The sequence below is a fragment of the Rhynchophorus ferrugineus genome, unplaced genomic scaffold (assembly GCF_030347505.1).
Source record: "Rhynchophorus ferrugineus isolate W39M unplaced genomic scaffold, kcgeb_rfMv2 rfM9, whole genome shotgun sequence".
Lineage (NCBI taxonomy): Eukaryota > Metazoa > Arthropoda > Insecta > Coleoptera > Curculionidae > Rhynchophorus > Rhynchophorus ferrugineus.
This window is the reverse complement of record NW_027472588.1, coordinates 33241673-33264433: the sequence shown is the minus strand read 5'-3', so window position 1 is coordinate 33264433 and position 22761 is coordinate 33241673. Positions and strand designations below refer to the sequence as shown.

Genomic DNA, 22761 nt, shown 5'->3' with positions numbered 1-22761 from the left:
TTCGATAAGGTGTGGCACACTAGACTGCATGTTAAATTGAAAAAGCTTTTGCCCTATACGCACTTTCAATTGCTGAAATCATATCTCACAGATAGACATTTTATTGTCAAACATGGTGACGAATACACTGACCTACAACCAATATATTCGGATGTTCCGCAGGGCAGTGTTCTTGGCCCATTGTTAAACCTATTGTATACAGCTGACCAACCGACCTCAAAAAACACTACTGTTGTAACATATGCTGACGATACAGAGGTTTTATCATCACACGAGGATCCAATATCAGCCATAAGAAACCTCCAACTTCATCTTAACAAAGTCGAATTGTAGTTGAAATTGTGGCGTATCAAAGCAAATGAGATAAAATCTACCCATGTGACATTCACTCTTTGTGGAAGAACTTGTCCCTCAGTAAAATTGAATAATCATGAACTTCCGCAAGCAGACAACGTTAAATATCTGGGAATGCATTTTGATCGACGTTGACATGAAAAAAACACATAGTGACAAAACACAAACAGCTTGGGCTTAAACTAAATCAAATGTATTGGCTGATAGGTCGTAAATCTAAATTATCATTAGATAACAGGATTTTATAGGATAGGATAACACTAGGCGTAGGCTCAAACGCAAACTACCATACGAACTGATTAATAGACGCATAGAGTGAGATTTAGTAATCTCTAGAATAAGTTAGAATAGTCTTTAGAATAAGTTAGCATAGACTTTAAAATACGTTAGAATAGTACCTAGAAGAAGATTGAGGTTATAAGTTGTACAGTAGATCACATACTGAAGTGATCTACTACATGTCAGGATAGTTATATTATATAACGGAAATCATATAATAATACTTATTGTTCACGGGCAGATTGTTGACGTTTTAAGAGATTAATAAAAAAAATATTGATGGATTGTCTTATGATCAAGGCATGTGTACAAAAATGTACTTCCGCCCTTTGCTCTACTGTTGAAATCTGCCATATATAATTTTCTTTCTGCTCATCAGTTATCTGTGTTAGATATTCCCAGAAATTGCTTTGTTAACAATCTAACAATATACTTTTTTCTTTAATTTTTTCACCTTTATCAGTAATACTCTTACTTATTATGCAGCTTGTTCCTCCTTCTTTTTTACTGCTTTTATCTACTAGTAATCAGCAGTGTTTCGTTAATACCTTCGACCAGGTTTGCTTAGATTGTCTCCAGATTCTTCAATGTTCCGTCATTAGTTCTCAAACTCTATTAACATTAACACCCGATAGATGTTTCCAAATAATAAAAATATTACGTCACCACAATTATGTAGTTTTAATAATTAATATCTATGCTAATTGTATGCGGTGAGAATATACGAATTTGATGATATTACTTGAAGGATGATCTAGGCTCGAAGCAACATTAACGAAATACATCATCCATCTCAAGGGTAGATTAAAATCTAAACATTGCGTTAGGCACAAGACTGAGACGCCAAAGACTGACTCAAAATTAACAAATAACTCTATTAGTTAGTCGGAATATTCTTCAAAGACGATCTAATATCAAAAAGATTGGTTACCGGTCAATAACAAAGCCTATTTAGTCCAATAGGATGCAAATATGAGGTTGAACTAAATCATTAAACTGATTTGTAATTCATCGCTGTCAAAACAAAATTCGTCGATTCATTGATAAGAACTACACAATGATCTCGAAATCAAATGGATTTGCGAAGTTATCCAAGATTTCGCATTAAAACATCAAATAGGTTTACTACACGCAGAAAATCAGCAAAGATTGAAGCTAACCAAATCATACTTGTATAGTGTATAAGTGTTATAACTTGAGCTTAAGTAATTTAATTTAATTTTAATTTGGGAAATACATACTGATGTATTTATGCCTCACACGTCTTATCTACAAATATCCCTCAAATTAAGTGTATAAATTGAGATTGTATTAGACATGCTTCTAATATAAGATATAATTAAAAAAAGGTGTTTTCCTTTACCACCTGAGTCATCAAATACTGCCATAATATAAAAATATAATAAAGCAGGATTCGATATATCATAAACGTTGAATTTGATAATGTTTTCGGTCCCACTTTTTTACGAACATTTCTGAAAATAAGTTGAGCCTTGATTTTCCGACACCTGAAATTTAAACTATAGAAATATGAAATAAATGTAGACAATATTTCTTAAACTTATGAACTTCAAAATAATTCCTAGTCATTGTAAGCGATACCGAAGTTGCCGTGGGAAGGAGTTAAATGTTCAAGGTTACAAAAAACACATTACAAAAAAGTTAATCACTTGAAATAATTTGAAAAATAGAATATGATAAAGCAAAAAGCAAGCGACCGTACAAATCTCTGGCACAGACAATTTATATAAACACCTCGTGAGTCCATTTTCCGTCCCTATAGGAAATTTAATTTTCTTATATGTAACGTTGACAGTTCGAAAGGAGAGGGAGAGAGAGAGAGCGAGAAAGAAAAAAAACAGACGGAAAGTATATCGAATCCGGCCCATCTCGCGAAGAAAAACTATTCAGATGCCAAGAAAAGCGGCGCTTTTTGCGGGACAAGAAGATGGAAAAACATCAAAAGGACGGCTTTGTTAGAAACCAGCCAGACTGATAATCCGGTCGGAACCTGACAGAAATCCACGTTTTATTTTCGCTCTGATGATGGACAAGAAGGGCGGGGGATAAATAAGGTGGTAGCAAAAGAAACAATTTTAAGCAATTGATGACTAATTTATGTCCCCGTTTTGTAGAGATTAATTGACCGACGAACTATACGAGATGTGTAAACAAAGTTAGAGAAAATTTTAACTTAAAATTAGAAACGAGTTGGAAAAGAATCAAAGAAAGTTGGTATTTTGGCGATTTACAACAGTTCTATGATTAAATATGTGATCTCAATAGATACACTAATTCCGAGAGATTCCAAAATGCGAAGGATAAGGATGCATTTTGAGGATATATATAATCATACAATTATTATTTTGAAAATGTTGATAAAGTAGTGCCAATCAAAGCTTCAATGATTCACTCTCATTTCAAAACAACCCTTTAGTCAGATCAAGGGGTTCACTATTATTATATTATTTCAACAATGACAAAAATATAAAATTATTAAAAAACTATAAGAATAATTGGGAACCAAAATATGATAACCAATCTGAAATGTCTATGTCATTGATTGGTAAATAATTTGAAAAGCATTTTAGGGTGGTTCAATCAACATTATATTAATATACAGATATTAAATTATCTGGAGATAATCTCAATGACAAAGACTATTTGGGCCAGTAGAAAGAAGTATATCATATTAAAAACCACATTGAGGCCAATAAAAATTGCCAAGAACTAATACAGAAGATAACGGATAATCAAGTATCTGGTGACTGTGCTGAGAAGTTACCAGATACCAGAAATTGTAAATTTAAAAATAGAATTAATTTCAAGTAAAAAAATGCCGAGTAGTTAAATGAAAAAAAAAAGTGAAACACGATGTGTGAAGGAAGTGTAGACATGAAGTAGAATGAATTAAGGAATATAATAACCGGACAGAGACTGATCCATTCCAGTGCTTTTATAAAACCTCTTGAGAAGCAGAAATAAAACATTATTTCAGAGATATATGTTTCTAAAAGTAATTGAAGACAAATCTGTGAAATGTGTTTGGAAAATATAGATGGCAAAGACCAAGCTGATCAATTAACAAGTACGCAGATCATGACAAGTGGTTAGAGACTATGTAGAATGATCGTTCTGCAAGCAGACATGTGGGCTATATGTTGTAAAATATCTGAAAGGTCGCTAGTTATTTAAGGAAGAGTTTTAATATATGTGTTAAACCCGCCGGAATTTTTCTTTTCATTCTAAATTTCTAACATCAGAAGTGGGATACGTGTTCACAATCACTGACGCAGATGGAAGACGGATGTCTAGATACGAAAGTAAATCCCTAACTGAAGAAATACCTAAGAACATTCAAATTGTTTTAGTTTGTTCATTGAAAAATATGATATGAACTATTTTGAATTAAGCATGGTCACAGCACAACAGCCTCATCACCATAGAGGAGAAAAAACAACATGATGAGTTTTAACGACGTCAATGAGATAAATGTCATTGGTGGAAACCAGTTAAAGCAGTAACTTAGCTTGGCTTGCGTGTTTGAACTTTAAAATAATCTCTAGAAACAACTATTAGAAGTAAATTAGTCCGATATGCAGTTTGTCCTTTAGCCAGCCTTTGTATGTTACTTGCATATATATAAAGTTTTTCTTATTTGATTATTGCTTTATATATCCGCCTATAATTTATTAACTCAGTCACGCGTATAGCCTTGTGACGCTTCTGAACTCTTAACCTCCGAAATTTACAGTAACTGACTCTGAAATAGATGTAACTAGTCACCGACTTTTGACCAATGACATATATATATATATATATATATATATATATATATATATATATATATATATATATATATAAATGTCATATAGAATTAGACTAGATGTCTAGATCTAAAATAAATAATGTATATAAGATAATAAGATAAGAGAAATGGTAGTTCCAGACATACCGTCAGTATTTGTTATCTCAAACCAAGATAAGTCAAGGGTAACTCAATACCAGAACAGCGAATCTTCACTGCTGTTGATGAATAATAGCAGCTATTTTAAAAGCAAATAGTGGCTCGATGCCTTATTAATAAAAAAATATTGTGTATGTGTCAGGTACTCATATTACTTTACCCATCTCCTGTATACATAATTGAGATGTCTGTTATATTTTAAAAGTAAGAAGTTTCGTACGGCCGAAGTAAATCTCCGGAGAGCTGCATCTTCATTTGTTGGCAAGTTTTTAGGCGTAACTTTCCGGTCTGCGGTCGGTGGGAAGGGGAAAAAATGAACATTCCACCGCGGGAAGGCACCAAGAACACCAAAACTAACAAACTAAGTCGCAGAACTATGCTTATTCGTTCGCCGAAACTTACACATTGTAGAGAAAATTTCCAACCGAAGGTCTCTTAATCTGAGGCCCGTAAACTTTCCAGAATTTACTGCCCACTGCGACTCGGTTTGAAGTTGGCGGCGTCGTGATTTTTAATTAACCCCGCCGCTGCGGTCGGAAAGTTCTGACGTTCGGGCAAAACATGCTCAAGACAGGAAAAGACATGGCGTTGTACCACCTCAACAGCAAAAAGTTACCTGATGGATTTGCATTATACCGATAATGTCTTCATGCTCCCTTAAACTTCTGGCTAGTTGTATTTTTTTACTGTTGACTCGACACTATTCAGGTTCAAAATACTGAATATCGTTGTAAATTTAATAATAACCTAAATTTAACTGTATCTGTAGTAACCAAATAACGGTAATTTATTTCCCTTAAAATAACATGTTTTTATAAAATAAAATTGGGTTTTTCCTCTCTACAAATCCAATACTTCCAGTTAGTTTAAATCCATTAAAAACTTATCAAGAATAAAAGGCAATTTAGTGTTGATCCACTAATCGTTTTAAAGTTACTCAAACTATGGTTATAATCATTCCTTACTTACTTATATATGTATGTATTAGATTTTAGGTTGCTAAATTTTATGATTTTGTTTTATAGTATAAGTAGAATTAAGTTTTTTCTATCTTATTTTATATGAATTATTTACGTAAAATATTATCTAACACTGTGAAACTGGCAAAGCATTGATGTACAAATGCATTACATATATAAAAGAACGCATTAATGAAAAGTATCTGAAATACCAATAATTTAATACCAAGCGAATCATTCTGCAATTGATATACATTATGAAGTGACAAAAATGTATATCAACAGAGGTGAGAAGATACAGTAGGTATAACAGTAACCTGGTAACATATAAAGTTGTACATATATAATAGTCGCTGTTGATGGTCCTTCCTTTTTCAAGGTAGTCAATGAAAACTATTCCATGCACATCCCAAAATACAGACGTCATAAACTTGCCAGTTGCGTTTTCCCACGCTTTGGAGTGGGTTCATCGTGTGCAGTCCACTCGGATGACTGTTGATTGGACTTTGGAGTGAAATGATGGAGCCATGTTTCATCTAGTGTCACATATCGACGCTCGGGTTTATTACGCTTAATCATCTTCAAACATTGCTCGTAATCATCAACTCAAGAGGTGTCGGTCAAAAGTGAGCTTTCTCATACCCAAAATAATAACAGTACAAAACTAAATTTGATGTTACAAAGACTAGACTACGTTTTACATCAACTAAATATAAATATAGATTTAACTGAGTTAACTACTAATACCCAGGTAATGCATATATTAGTGGACCTATAGATATATCTTATACTAAGAACAATTGTTAGCGCAATAGTTTTCCATAGGATTGGAATGGTACTACTGTAAATTATTTCCGTCAAAACAAAATTATTTTGAAGTAAATTAAGAGTTATTCTATCAAATCCTACATTTTTCATAACTTATATATTGGAAGAAATATCAGTTATATACATGTAGATAAAATTTACTTATTAGACATTGCATTAATTAATGAAATGAGAGATGATACCGCTATAATTTTGAAAAAGATAATATAGTGTCAGAACATTTGAAGAAATGTTGTATCCAAACTAAGGGAATAATGTACTACCATGCGTCTATCTCAATAATTCTTTCGAGGAAATTGCAATAGTAACTCTTGCAACGTAAGTGTCATCTTAAGTATCTCTTTAATTTGAAAAAAGTACCGGATTTTTTAATGCGAAATATATTCCAGATGCATGTAAAAGCTATTATGATACATGGTAAAAATCTAAGTGAAATGGAGTCATGTTAGCATATTTCACAAGAAATTGATTCTAAACCTATTCACCAGTTGGTCACGAGCATCACCAATTTGGTTTCAGAAATGCCTACTTAACGATTGATTAAGTATATTGAATTGCATACCATATGTAATTGAAAAGTCTGTAGGTGTGTGCTTTGATGCATATCTCGATGTCGCATATGCTTTTTGAGAGAGTGAGGTATAAAGACCTACCATATAAAATAAAGTCAAGCATTTCTACCTGATATTAAAATCTTATATAAACATGAAGGAACATATCCTGATATCAAATTGATAAGGGTGTCACTTGGAAGCGTGTTGGGACCACTGTTTTATTTTCTCTACATCAATGATCTCCACACAACATTAACAAATTAACTGAAAAGTCTCCGGCCTGACACATAGATGGCGCTACTAGAATTAAATCCATATGTTTTTCATTTAGCACTAACCCTCAAAAGATGCGTGTATAAAGTTGACAGCTGTCGGATCATTAGTTTGTGAGTTATAGCATTTTGACTGAAGCAACTTTTGATATTATGAAAAAAATGGATAAAAAGGAAATTGACGTATTGATAAAATATTGCTTTTTGAAAGAAAAACATACAGTCGAAGTATAAACTTGGCTTCTGTCGAGTTTCCGGATCAGGAAAATCAACCATCAACGATTGGTATGCTAAGCTTGGAAGTGGTGAAACGAGCACCGAAGACGGTGAACGCAGTGGACGCCCAAAAAAGGTTGTTACCGACGATAACATTTAAAAAATCCACAAAATGATTTTGAATGACCGTAAATGGAAATTAAATGAAATAGCAGACATTCTAAAGATATCAACTGAACGTGCACATCATATAATTCACGAATATTTGGGTATGAGAAAACTCTGTGCAAACTGGGTACCGCGCGAACTCAGGTTTGACCAAAAAACAACGACGAGTTGATGATTCGGAGCCGCGTTTGAAGATGATCAAGCATAATAAACTCGAGTTTTCGTCATCGTGCGGTCGTCGGGTGTCGATATGTGACAATGGACATCTGGAATAGCTGTGAGGCCACCGCCCTGACTTCATTATCCAAGTGCTGCAGTATATTGTGACCACGCCTTGGTATGTATCGCGACATGGAAAATAAGATGTCACGGACACTATCAGGATATTAATTGATTCCTGTCAAATAAGATTCCTGAATCATGTCCACATGGAAGCATCCAGTCTTCTAAATATATGTGATATTAATAATGTTTGAGCAGTAGGTGATTCAGTGCAAAATGTCCTAGTTGTAGTTATTTGTATGTTAAGATAGAGAAAAAATAATCGTTAGCTGTAAACCAGTTTTAACAAATAAATTAATTAGAAGATATATAGACAAAATGTTATTTTAATACATTATGAAGCAATGAGAAGTAGTCCCTGACAACTGACATTATTTGGATTTTCGCCTTTATAAAAGTAATATCCTGATACCTGATAACTGATTTCAGGTGCAGAAGAAAAACGACATTAGGCGAATAGACCATCTCTAAATAATTTATAGTATCGTCTCCCGCGTTAAATGAAATGTGCAGAAGGATCCAAATAGCCGAAATTAAATTTATACGCCCGGAAATATTTTTCGAAACAAGATAAAGCGCAACTCCCCGAAAAGGAAATAACACATCCAGGAAAGATCCAAAGTATTGCGTCACGTATCAAATGAAATATATCGAAAAAAAGTTTGCTGGCAAAGGATTTGAGTCGCTCGAACTCGAACTTTGGCAACAGCGTCTGGCGTTTCTTTGCGACCTGATCGCGGAGCGGCGAAATGTTTATTGGAGCCATTGAGAGGGTCTCGTGTCAGCGGAAATTGCCCAAACTATCGCCGTATATAACCGGGCCGAGTTTCGCCAAAATCCCCCCCAGTTTAAATCAATCATTCGTCTAGTCTAAGCTCCCAATTTGGTCGGAGGGACTTAAAAGTTCGCTAAGGCGCAGACGAAAGTCGTCGGATAACCTTTACTTGTTGGGAAACCGGCCATCAACTAGACCAATTTAGTTTCGTTCGTTATCGTCGTCCTGGTTAGGTTTAGAGTTGTTTGTTTATAATATAATTTGGCCAGGAGTACATCAATTATTAGACTGACTCAATTTTTCACACTTTTTCTTTCCTTAAGATTATAGGTAAGATCAAGATATCTTCACACGTTCTGTGATTTTGAATGGATAGTATTTTTTTTATTATTTAATTATTACATTGTTACTAGTCGTTTCCGACTAACCTAAAATTTGTCTTTATGATAACTTAAATATATAACTAGGAGCATTTCTCTACACAACACTATGCAAGATCAGATGGTTTGATTCTTTAAGTCTGTATGGTGCTCTGGTGGTATCCAAAAGCTGCAATACTTTAATATTCTCATGACAATGGAGTCTTTCCTCATGCCTCCTTGCAATTGTCTTGATTTTTTGACTGACTGTGGGTATCTGAAAGTCTCGATGTAGGTAGTCAGTCAGTCCCGTAGTATTTGGGTGCGCCCACAATACCTCTCAGGACTTTATTCTGATTTTTTTAATTTTGCTTATGTTACTCTTTGCAGAACATTCCCATACTTGAACTCCGTATGTTCACATAGGGTTCAGTATTTGCTAATATAAAAGCAATTTATTATGTACTGATAATTGTGATTTTTTTCTAATTAGCCAATACATTTTCCTATATTTTAATTCCAGTTTTTCCTTTTCTTCTTTATATCTTTCTTCCAGCAAAGTTTTGCATCAAAATTCATTCCGAGATATTTAGCGTTGTTGGTATATGGAATGATAGTATTATTTAATGTTACTGGTGCTTGTAGAGTCTAATTGTAAGTGAAATGCACATGCATAGATTTACTTTCGTGTTCAAGTTTGTGTCCAATTATTTATATTGTCACTTGACTGTTATAATTCTCGTTTGGCTTCTTCACTACTGTCTCCGATTCTCTGATGGATGAAAAAAATAAATAGGGTTGCACAGGACAAAATGAAGAATTTTGCATGGCTATATATAATATGGATAGTGTCCAATTTAAAACCCATAAAAAATATATAAAAAAGAAAAGGATGTTTCGTAATCAGAGTTGTAACATATAATTATTATATTCAGTAAATTATAATATGGTATAGTTATATATATTTTAGAGAAATTATTTTTTTAATTTATAGTTTTTTACTTAAAAAGATTACTACATGATAAAAGATGGTACCACAAGTCTTAAAAGTCAAAGATAGAGTGCGAAAGAACTATTTGTTGTGTTCTTGTGGGCAAGACTTACCTGCGTTGATATTTTTAAAGCTACATTAGTTGCAACTCAGAAATTATTCCTGGAACTGGATATGTCAAATTCTATTGAACTGAATCATCATAACCTAACAAAATTTTTGTACTTGAAAAATGGAAATTAAAATATAGCTATAGTTGGTTGGTAGTAATAGGAAATATAAATAGAAACGTATATATATATATATAAATAGGATAGTTTAGACAACTTAAACATATTAATTATAACACAATTGTTTTTTTACTTAGATCAAGTTTTTATATAATTTCATTTATTTCTATAAAAATATTATATGACATATTAATCCTTATGTTATTAAAGATTATGCTATTATTTATTTTATATATTTTCTTTAAACTATATTATAATTATGGTATCTTAGAAATTCATTATATATCATTTAGATGTCTTCTACCATTTGTTAATATTTCCAAAAATCTGCGAAATCAAGAAGGTATAAGTATATATGTAACATGTCAATTGAAAAGTCCCCCGGCCTATCATAGTAAAACACTTTTTTTTGGCAAAATTAGTTTATTTATTCAACATAATTCCCTCCAAGGGTGATACACTAATTGTAGCGACCCTCCAACTTTTCGATACCATTTTTAGCACGATTTGTCCTTTGCTTTAAAATAGGCCTCAGTTTCGGCGATCACCTCTTTACTCGACGAACATTTTTTCCAGCGAGCATTCCTTTGAGATCTGAGAACAGGAAAAAGTCGCTGGGGGTCAGATCTGGAGAGTACGGTGGGCGAGGAGACAATTTGAAGCCCAATTCATGGATTTTTGCCATCGTTTTCACTGACTTGTGTCAGGGTACATTGTCTTGGTAAAACAGCACTTTCTTTTTCTTCAAATGCGGCCGTTTTTTTGGCGATGTCGTCTTTCAAACGGTCTAATAATGCTATGTAATAGTCGCTGTTAATGCTCCTTCCTTTTTCAAGGTAGTCAATGAAAATTATCCCATGAGCATCCCAAAATATAGACGACATAACGTTGGCAGTCGACTGTTGCATTTTCCCATGCTTTGGAGCGGGTCCATCATGTGCAGTTCACTCGGATGACTGTCGATTGAACTTCGCAGTGAAATGATGGAGCCATGTCTCATCCATTGTCACATACCGACGCAAAAACTCGAGTTTATAATGCTTGATCATCTTGAAACACTGCTCCGAATCATCAACTCGTCGTTGTTTTTGGTCAAAAGCGAGCTCGCGCGGTACCCACATTGCACAGAGCTTTCTCATATCCAAATATTCGTGAATGATTGATGTAAACGTTCAATTGATATCTTTAGAGTGTCTGCTATTTCATTCAATTTCAATTTACGGTCATTGAAAATCATTTTGAGGATTTTTTAAATGTTTCCGTCGGTAGCAACCACTTTTGGGCATCCACTGCGTTCACCGACTTCGGTGCTCATTTCATCACGTCTAAACTTAGCATACCAATCCTAGATGGTTGATTTTTCTCGGGCAGTGTCCGGAAACTCGGCATCAAGCCCAGTTTTTGCTTCAACTGTATTTTTTTCCCATCAAAAGCAATATTTTATCAACACGCGAAATTAACTTTTATCCATTTTTTTTCACAATAACAAAAGTTGCTTCACTCAAAATGTTATAATTCACAAACTAATGATCCGAGAGCAGTCAAATTTATACGCGCATATTTTGAGGGTTAAGGCTTACAAATAAAATATATGTAGATTTGATACTTGCAGCGCCATCTATGTGTCAGACTGGGGACTGTTCAATTGACCTGTTATAGAGACATGACTGCTTTCCACTATTATATTTACTATGATCTTCAAACAAAATCTATTTTCATATTATTAACATAAACATGTCTTTGTTGGATGAAAATCTACAAGTTAGCGTAGTTAGATTATAACATTTTTAAAACCAGTTTCTAGGATTATTGCCAAAGGTCGTAGAACGAAGTATATGTTAGATCTAGACAAACCAAAGCCGATAAAACGAAAACTATAATTAAAAAATAGAATTCAAGACTGCTTCTGCGTTTATTATTGGTTTCTTTTATGTTATAACAATAAAGCATCACCCATAAAAATAACTGATATCCGAACGTTTCTTTTTATTAGAGCTTCGAAAATACCCGTTTTGCCCGGGTTCCGTTTCCAGGGTCGTAAATATGTGGAAAAATTCAACTGTCCAAGAAAGTTGTTCGTAACGTCGGCCAAAAAGGAAGAAACCAGTCGGATTGAGGATGAGAGATGGGGCGGCGGAGGGCGGCGAGTGGGGAAAGAACGGGGACAATTTGAAATTTGAAATTTGTGGCACCTTCGGAGCGGCACCGTGGCCGCCACCAACACTCTTAACCGCTCGTAAATCTTGCGACGCGAAAACCGTTTTAAAAAATCTAATCTGCTATTAAACTTTGCCGGATTCGCACCGTTTTATGCAAAAAGTTCGTATTTGTTGGTCGGCGCCGTGATTGGTGCTCGTCCTAAGACAAGCGGAAGACGGGGACGAACGTGAATAATGGAGGCCATTAAGGGCGCCATCGGGCGACATTTTTAACGAAATGAACTTTATCGGACCGTCGCCGAAGCGGCCATGTAGAAACTCCCCCGCCCGGTAGATAGTGTCTTTTAAATAAGAAAAACTGCAATTTAACTTTTTCATTCTCTAGCAGTAGTTTCGCCAATTGCAGAACAGAATATACAATAGGGGTAGAAACATATATTATGGTTTGTGATCAATCTCATTTTTTTACTGACTTCAAAAAAGGATGAGGTTTTATGTTCGGCTGTATATGTATTTTTTAATGTAATAGGTCAATTGAAAAGTCCCCGGCCTGACACATAGATGGCGCTACTAGAATGAAATCCATATGTTTTTTAGTTAGCCCTAACTCTCAAAAGATGCGTGTATAAATTTGACAGCTGTCGGATCATTAGTTTGTGAATTACAGCATTTTGAGTGAAGCAGCTTTTGTTATTATGAAAAACAAATGGATAAAAAGGAATTTCGCGTGTTGATAAAATATTGATTTTTGAAAGGAAAAAATACAGTTGTAGCAAAAACTTGGTTTAATGCCGAGTTTCCGGACACTGTTCCAGAAAAATTAACCATCAGGGATCGGTATGCTAAGTTTAGATGTGGTGAAATGAGCACCGAAGACGATGAATGCACTGGACGCCTAAAAGAGGTTGTTACCGACGAAAACATTAAAAAAATCCACAAAATGATTTTGAATTACCGTAAATTGAAATTGAATCATATAGCAGACACTCTAATGATATTAACTAAATGAGCACATCATATTATTCACAAATATTTGGGTATGAGAAAGATCTGTGCAAAGTGGGTAACCCGCGAGCTCACTTTTGACCAAAAACAACGACGAGTTGATCATTCGACGCAGTGTTTGAAGATAATCAATAAACCCGAGTTTTTGCGTCCATATGTGACAATGGATGAAAAATGGCTCCATCATTTCAATCCGAAGTCCAATCGACAGTCATCCGAGTGGACTGAGCACGATGAACCCGCTCCAAAACATGGGAAAACTCAACAGGCGACTAGCAAGGTTATTTTGGCGTTTGTATTTTGGGGTGCGCATGGAACAACTTTCATTGACTACCTTGAAAAATGAAGGACTATCAACAGCGACTATTAGATAGCGTTATTGGACAGTTTGAAGGACTAAATCGCCGAAAAATGACTCCATTTGAAGAAAAAAAATGTGCTGCTTCAACAAGACAATGCACTGTGTCATAAGTCAGTGAAAACGATGGCAAAAACTCATGAATTGGGTTTCCAATTGCTTCCTCATCCACCGTATTCTCCAGATCTGGCCCCAAGCGACTATTTCCTGTTCTCAGATCTCAAAAGAATGCTTGCTGGGAAGAAATGTTCGTTGAATGAAGAGGTGATTGACGAAACTGAGGCCTATTTTGAAGCAAATTACAAATCGTATTACAAAAAAAAACTAATTTATATATATATATATATATATATATATATATATATATATATATATATATATATATACACGAGAATTCAGGAAAACATAAATAATTCAAGGAACTACTACAAACAACATGAGATCAAAAACCTTCAAAACTGAAGTTGGACTAAGACAAGCCGGAAGTTTAATTTCAACTCTGTTTATAATATTAATGAATGAAACAATAAAAATGTATGAAATAGAATAAAATAGATATCCAGGGTATAAAATGTGGATAAAATATAATTGTCGATAGAAGCTTTTTCAAATGATGTAATAATAACAACTGATAGGCCGAAATATATATAGAAAATCTTAAATGGGTGGAATATATAGTTGTATATATATGGGTGGATAATAAGAGAATATGACATGATAATGAGTAAAAAAAAACGAAAGTCATGGTGATGGGAGAGCCAGAAGTAATAAATACCCAAATTTATGGCATCAAATCAAAAAAGTATCTGGGAATAGAAATCGAAAAGAATGGAAGTGAGAAGATGGAAATTAATGCAAAAATTTGAAAAAGCATAAATTTGTATATGGCCGTAAATAACAAATTTATTAACAAAAAAGAAATATTAAGTAAAACTAACATGTTGTACAATCCCATTACAAAGAAATTTACAGGCATTCCATTAACCCTACATTCAGTTGCGAGATGTGGATATTGTCAGATAAAGCAGGATGCAAGCAAAAAACAGCTGAGAAGTAACAAAAATGGATAGAATGAGGATAAAATAGATAATAAATTACCTCAAAATTGAATCGGTGAAAGAGTACATAGAAAGTTGACATCTTAATACAACTAATGGAGGACATAAGGCAGTCAAAAAGAAAATGGAAAGCAAGGACGAGGATAAGCAATTTAAGAAAACTTGGGATCAAAGTAACACAGAAATACTTCAGAAGAGAGACTGAGCAGAGGTAGAAGAAGATTTATACTTAGAGAAAGAGAGACACTACACATACACATACACCACCATATAGTACAAAAGGGGTTTCTTGTTTATCCATAAAACAAACAAAAAAAGAGAAAATATAGCAAATTAAAATTATCTACATTCTCAACTGGACAGAACCCGAAGAGAATGTTTTAAATCACCGGGTATATCACACACGAAAACGGGACCATTAAGAGTTCGTTGAAAACTTTCCTCACCTGTCACCACCTCGACCAGCACGACCGAGAGAGAGGGAGAAAAAAACCGGAGAACGTTTTGCCTGCTTTTTAAGTGTCTTTAGTGAAACTTTCGCTCCGACGTTACCGAACGATTTACCGTGAAAGTTACGTCGCCGGATCTAGGCCTGGAATAATCCAGGGGGTGTCTATGACTGTTCGGATATAAATGCCACATGTTACAAGACGGAGTATGGTGGGGTAGATTGTAAGTTTAGGTCGCCGTTATTCGTTAAATATAACCTTTGAGAAAAATGAGTCGGCAAGTGGGTTGTGTAAAAAATGGCGACAGTTTGGCCCGTTTTATTCCCCGGGAAATATGAGGAGAAACTATGTAACGCGTAACGGCGAAAAAAATCCCATGAACAGAAGAAATCGAGTCAAATATATTTCCGGTATTATTTTCATGGTGGTCAAAAAAAGGTATTGGTTATTTGGAAGAAAATCCAAATATACCATCTATACATAATGATGGCTATATGCACTTATGGAGTTATGTTAGTTATGGGGATGTTCTACGATAATTTATATCAAATAATGCAAATATTTTAGAATAATGCACTGACAAGTACTGGGAATGATACTATAGGAACAATTACTTACAGCGAAATTTTTAGATCCAACTGTCACATAAGAGATCAGGAGATTCGCAATAAGACATGAGGAAAGACTCCACTTCCATGTTTACACAGAAGTGCTGCAACTCTTGTGTCTGACCAAACCACGTGCTCTTGTGCGGCTGCATAGTGAAGTGTATTAAATGGTGAAAACAGTGAAAAGTACTTTTCATTGCAGTTTATTAGAGACTAAGTAGGGCTTATGAGTCTTCCTAGATAAGTACCTACTTTTAAGTCACTGTAGAGACCAATTGATAGTTAATCGGTAATGTATAGTAATAATATATTAAATTAAAAAATATATTTCTATTATATGAAAGAGTAAGGCCTTAGAGGTTCAAGAGTTTGTTCAGTACGTAATTAATATTTATTATAGTCCCTATTATCTGTTGGTTAAGCGATTAGTAGTAGTTTATATTTTAATAATTTGGGTATAATGAATACAAAACATTATTGTGTAGATTTTCATGCGTCTTCTAATATTATATCTTTTGTCACACACTAACATGCATCCTACTAGTTGTTTAGAGGATAATTCATAGTGCAAAATAATTCTCGCAACTGGATTGCCCATAAAATAAATTTGTTAAGAATAATGATCTTCATTTGGTGTAGCGGTAACAGTGCTCCTGAGAAGTGATAAATTTGTAAATGGTTCGTTCAAATGTAATTTGTTATGTTACCAAAAAAAAACTGGTATATAATAGTATGAATGTAATTTAATTATTGACGTGAATTGCTCCTCAGAAATTGACAATGACTGAATGAAACCTTCTGGATGTAATATTACGGTCAAATGCCGTTAATTTATCAAGAAAGATGTGCATAGATAGTATCTAAAGAAACTAAGGATAAAGACACTGATAACAAAATGACTTGACAAGGAAATACTACAACGAAGGAAACAAGAACTAAAGGTGAAAGATTGTTCTCTAATAAAAGTACTAGTAAGTACTTGGATATACAATTATTGATTAGGTTGAGTAGGCCTCCAGGATATAAAACTCTACCTTATAGGTGTTGCGGAATAGAGTTCGATATAAATATAATAAAATAACTCTAACCTACAAACTATTGTGACTGAAAATATTATTTTTTGGATTTCATGTCTTCTAATATTATATCTTTTGTCACACACTAACATCATTCTACTAGTTGTTTAGAGGATAATTCTGCAAAGTACTAGAGATTGCAGGAGATTATTTCAGTTTGATCATATTTTATAAGCCATTCTGAGAAAACTGGGTGGAACACTGGGTTATAGGTGGTAACGAAAAAAAAAACACTTCCTAAAACTTATGGCAATACTACATTATCATATTCCAATTGAAGGTTTTAGTCTGGATGATTCAAAATGACCCGGATTGGTAAAACCGTCCGAAGACAGCTCTTCCAGGCGCTTATATGCGACGGGAAAGATACAAAAGGAGGGGAAATGGCTACCACAAGAATTGACTGAACATTATATTTAGAACCGTTTCTGCATTGTGGTTTCGTTGCTTGTCACATAAAGAAAGAAAAACTGTCTGTGGTTTACTGTGATCGACGACGAAAAGTCGATTTACTGTGACTCTTACAAGAACAAGCAGTTACGAGTTGCTTCAGGAGAGCCATCCATATCGACACCGAGGCGGAAGACTTATCGTCACAAAGTTGTCAGCACGATGTACTAGATCATTACAAATTTTGCTTTGACATTTATTAAAATACCATTTACCAATCAATACTATAACGTTATAGTTCATATTATAGCAAACTGTTTTTATTTATAACAGGTCAATTAAAAAGTCCACGGCCTGACACATGGATGGCGCTACCAGTATTAAATCCATAAGTCTTTTAGTTAGCTCTAACCCTCAAAAGATGTGTGTATAAATTTGACAGCTGTCGGATCATTAGTTTGGGAATTATAGCACTTTGGGTGAAGCAACTTTTGTTATCGTGAAAAAAAATTAATAAAAAGGAATTCCGCGTGTTGAAAAAAATATTGCTTTTTGAAGGGAAAAAATACGGTTAAAGCAAAAAATTGACTTGATGCCGAGTTTCTGGACACTGCCCCAGGAAAATCAACTATCAAGGGTTGGTATGCTAAGTTTAGACGTGGTAAAATCGGCACCGAAGACGGTGAATGCACTGGACGCCTAAAAAAGGTTGTTACCGACGGAAACAAAAAATCCACAAAATGATTTTGATTGACCGCAAATTGAAATTGAGCAGACACACTACAGATATCAACTGAAGGTGTACATCATATCATTTACGAATATTTGGGTATGAGAAAACTCTATGCAAAGTGGGTGCTACGCGACCTTTGACCAAAAACAACGACGAGTTGATGATTCGGAGCAGTGTTTGAAGATGATCAAGCGTACTGAAACCCGAGTTTTTGCATCGATATGTGATAATGGATGAAACATGACCCCATCATTTCACTCCGAAGTACAATCGACAGTTATCCGAGGGGACTGCATACGATGAAACCGCCCCAAAGCGTGGGAAAACGCAACAGTCGGCTGGCAAGGTTATGGCGTCTATATTTTGGGATGTGCATGGAATAATCTTTGACTTTTTTCTTTTTCAAGGTAGAAAAAGGAAGGACCATCAATAGCGACTATTACATAATGTTATTGGACCGTCTGAAGGACAAATCGCCGAAAAACGGCCGTCGAAAAATAGTATTTGAAGAAAAGAAAAGTGCGGCTTCACCAAGACAATGCACCTTGTCATAAGTCAGTGAAAACTATGAAAAAAATCCATGAATTGGGCTTCGAATTGCTTCTTCATCCACCGTATTCCAGAGATCTGGCCTCCAGCGACTATTTCCTGTTCCTAGATTTCAAAAGAATGTTCGCTGGGAAGAAATTTTCGCCGAATGAAGAGGTGATCGCCGAAACTGAGGCCTATTTTGAAGCAAATGAGAAATCGCAGAACAAAAATGGTGTCGAAAAGTTGGAGAGTCGCTATAATCAGTGTATCATCACCCTTGAAGGGAATTATGTTGAATAAAAATAAAACTAATTTTGCCAAAAAAATGTGTTTTACTATGGTAGGCAGGGGACTTTTCAACTGATCTGTTAGTAATATATTTCTGGAGAAAAATTTCAGCTTTTATAAAATAACGCTCTAACATTCACGGAATGTCGTGCTATGCTTAAAGATAATATATCGCTTGTACGTGCAAATACACGTGTGTTTTAACAGGCTTAAATTTAGTTGTGAATTAAGCACGAACTAGTTTGACAAACAAAAAACTGTCCGCGTCTGAAGATCGCTGCAGTGTTCTTAGACGATTTGTCATTAAAGTTGGATCGTAAGTTATACGGCGCGCGGTAGAGAGCCCGGTTCGTTCATAAAGAGCACATGTTACAAGATATAGTGTACCGGGTCCTTCCATTATTCGGTACATGTAAGCCACGTTGGCTCTACCGGAAAATCGTAGCGAAACGATGCCGATCATTAATTTAACATCGGCCAGTTCGATGTGCTGACTACGGTATCAACTATAAATTACTGGCGACTGAGGAACGATGGACGAGGCATAATTAACAGGTAGTAAACTGGCAGCGGATGGGTCATTTTTCTTGTGCGAACGGTTACGGTAGGGTGGCGGGGAGAGGGATAACTTCGTGAAATTCCCTATCGACACTCTAAGGAAATTACTGCAGCTTTATTTCACTTACCGGCAATCCGTGTTAGATTTATAACGAAGTTTGAAAGCCCTTACCTGAAAAAATAAAGAAATATGTTAAATAAATACTTCAGGTCTATTGAGTTGGTAAAAAAGCAATATTAGTTATGTGATGAGAAATAACACATTTTTGCGAGAAAGATTATTCAGAGAAAGATTATCAATTATCTAATTCTATGGAAAATGATCTAAGACTTCCTAACCTATAATTCAATTCCATTGATTTCTTTGGAAATTGATTATATAAATATTGATAAGATTATATAAATATAGATATAAATATTGTTGTTATCAATATTTTATTAACATTTAGATGCTGTACTATTTCTTGTGGTTTGGTTCAGTCCCATGTTGTAATTCTTTGTCTGTTGTTCAGTAGCTATATTACTTTCACATTGCTGTGATTTAGTAACCTTATTTCATGATTTGAACCAAAATCTTGGATACTTTTGTAGATCAATTTGATATCGAGATAATCGTGTAGTTCTTTATTGGTTACGTAACTAACGCACGAGCGAGAAATATTGGTCTTAAAAGTTCAAATAAGATTTACAAATTACTTATAAACTAATATCTTCGATGTTAAGTCAAGTTGAGAGTATCTTCTGACTTCTTATTTGATTATGCGTCTAATCTACTGAGCTCTTCGTGGGGCAAAAGTTCCGCTACCATTTTGATTGCCTGAAACTTAGCTCATAGAAAAGATAAGAAATTTTGGTTCTTACAGACAGGCTAAATGGTGACCGCGATTCGCTATGTAACTTTCGGCTATTTTAAAGGCATTTTTCATAACATCCTGCAACATCTGAAGCAAAATTTCTTCAATTTCCTGACAAATATTGTCTTTAAGATATAGAATCGTTTGGGACTTATTCACATAAACTATTGATTTAAAAAAACCTATAAGAAAAAGTCTGGCGCTGTTAAATCCGGAGGTCTAGCTGGCCATTCTAAATCGCCATTTCACCACTTAAAAACGTCATGTAATAATTAAATTATTCAACGAGAAGTGTGTGCTGTGGCCCCATCTTGCTGAAACCACATGTCCTCTAGTCCTTGCTATATTTCAGACCCAACAAAATGTCGAATCATGTCTTGGTACCGTAATAGTAACTGTAACACCTTGGTTATTTTCAAAATAATACGGACCAATTATGTTTCCAGCATAAATACCACACCATACAGTTGTTTTTAGTGGATGCAATGATATTTCGTGAATTAATTAAGGATTCTCTGTTCCCCAAAACCGACTGTTCTGTTTATTGGCGTGGCCATTAAGAAGAAAATGGGCTTCATCATACTCATTATCAATTTAGACGCAAAATTTTCAATTTCACCAGACAGCCTTAGCAATTTTTGGACTGACTGAATTTTGGAATTCTTTTTTCTAAAAAGACTGCAACACCATCGCGCACCAGAGCCAGATTTTCAGTGTTACGAGAAGTCCGTTGTCTTCCAGAACGATGCCTGTCTGCTGTTGTACCGTACTGTCGACAATTCGCATGTAAACGATAAATTGTGGTCTTGTGAGGCACTGGACGATTAGGACGATTTTGACGCAATTTCCGCTGAGTGGCAATAATGGAACGACTTTTATCAATTTATCGGTACACACAAATAAGAAGAATTGCTGCTTATTATTATTATTATTGAAATCCATAGTGAATGCAGTGCAATATTATTTGCATTATCGCCAGATGAATATTTTGTGGGTGAATGAATTTCCCTAAACTTAAGAAACAAACTAGTATAAATATTAAATATTTTATATTTTATTTATTAATGTTCTGATTTAAGAAGTAATCACTGAAATGAATGGAGAAGCTCTTAAAGCTAACGGAGACTTCTAATTAAAAGACGGACAAACTGGCAAGAACGAGATGATGAACGTTCGATATCTTGACGAATCCATTCCCATCTACCTCCACTATGCAGCATTTAATCTTCTCGGTCGGCGGTATCGAAACATTCCTCGAAAAGGAGCTCGATCCCTTCATCGTCGACACCGTCCGTCTCCTCCTGCAGCCCCCCGAAACCACCAACCCCTCCCGATCGATCTTAGCCTTGCAGCAATAAGGTCGGCAAAGATCGAGGGCCGCTAATGCCTTTTGTGTTATTGCTCGTGTTGTATCAATCAGCGGTGGAGAATTTAATAGTAAACAGGGATCGGGTCGCTTTTGTTCCCTCCCCCCTCACCGAAAAGATGTTTGCTCTCGGATGGACGGAAGATAAATTGTGCGAATTTATAGCGAACGGTAAAAATGGGACGCGAACGATCACTCGTTGATGTGAAACAAAGGCCGGATGGCGATGAAAAATACGATATCGACGATGAAATATAGGCCAGGGGGTCTGCTCGGAGCCCGTGCCGATTTTCCGTTCAAACCTGGCTGTTAATTAGAACGTTTATCATCGTATTTTATTGATATTATTTATTATGTGTAGCAATTTGTAAAAGTTATTTTTATTATTTAACTATTACATTGTTAGTAGTCGTTTCCGACTAACCTACAATTTGTTCTTATGATAACTTAAATCTAGGTATATAACTAGGAGGACCCCTCGGCCCTATCTCAGTCTCTGGTGAAATAATGTTTATACATGTCACTATATTTTTTACTACCTGCACCTCACTATACAACACTACACAAGATCAGATGGTTTGATTCTTTTGAGTCTGTGTCCTGTTCTGATGGTACACAAAAGCTACAATACTTCAATATTCTCATGAGAAAGGAGTCTTTCCTCATGTCCCCTTGCAATTCTCTTGATTTCTTGACTGACTGTGGGTATCTGAAGCTCTCGATGTAGGTAATCAGTCCTATAGTATTTGGGTGCGCCCACAATACTTCCCAGGACTTTGTTCTGAGAAGTTTGTATTTTATTTGTGTTACTCTTTGCAGAACATCCCCATAATTGAACTCCGTATGTCCATATAGGTTTCAGTATTTGCTTATATAATAGCAACTTATTATGTACTGATAATTTTGATTTTCTTCCAATTAGCCAGTACATTTTCTTATATTTCAATTCCAGTTCTTTTATTTTCTTCTTTATATATGTTCCTTCCAGCGAAGTTTCGCATCAAGATTCATTCCGAGATATAAGACAGGATATTAAATGAAACTTGATAATTTGATTCTGCATGAATCGGCCGAGATTTGCATTTCTGGATTAA

General features: G+C 35.0%; 2 protein-coding genes across 2 annotated transcripts in view; both read right to left on the bottom strand.

Annotated features, from left to right (window-relative positions):
- The window catches only part of LOC143202779 (E3 ubiquitin-protein ligase mib1), a 450080-nt gene that overhangs the window by 215110 nt on the left and 212209 nt on the right, over positions 1-22761 (bottom strand). The window lies entirely within an intron of this gene.
- mib1 (E3 ubiquitin-protein ligase mind bomb 1) overlaps positions 18462-22761 on the bottom strand; it is a 786657-nt gene continuing 782357 nt past the window's right edge. The window contains exon 10 of the mRNA XM_076414568.1: positions 18462-19619. Within this exon, the coding sequence (XP_076270683.1) occupies positions 19616-19619 (4 nt within the window). The 3' untranslated portion in view covers positions 18462-19615. The remainder of the gene's footprint in view (positions 19620-22761) is intronic.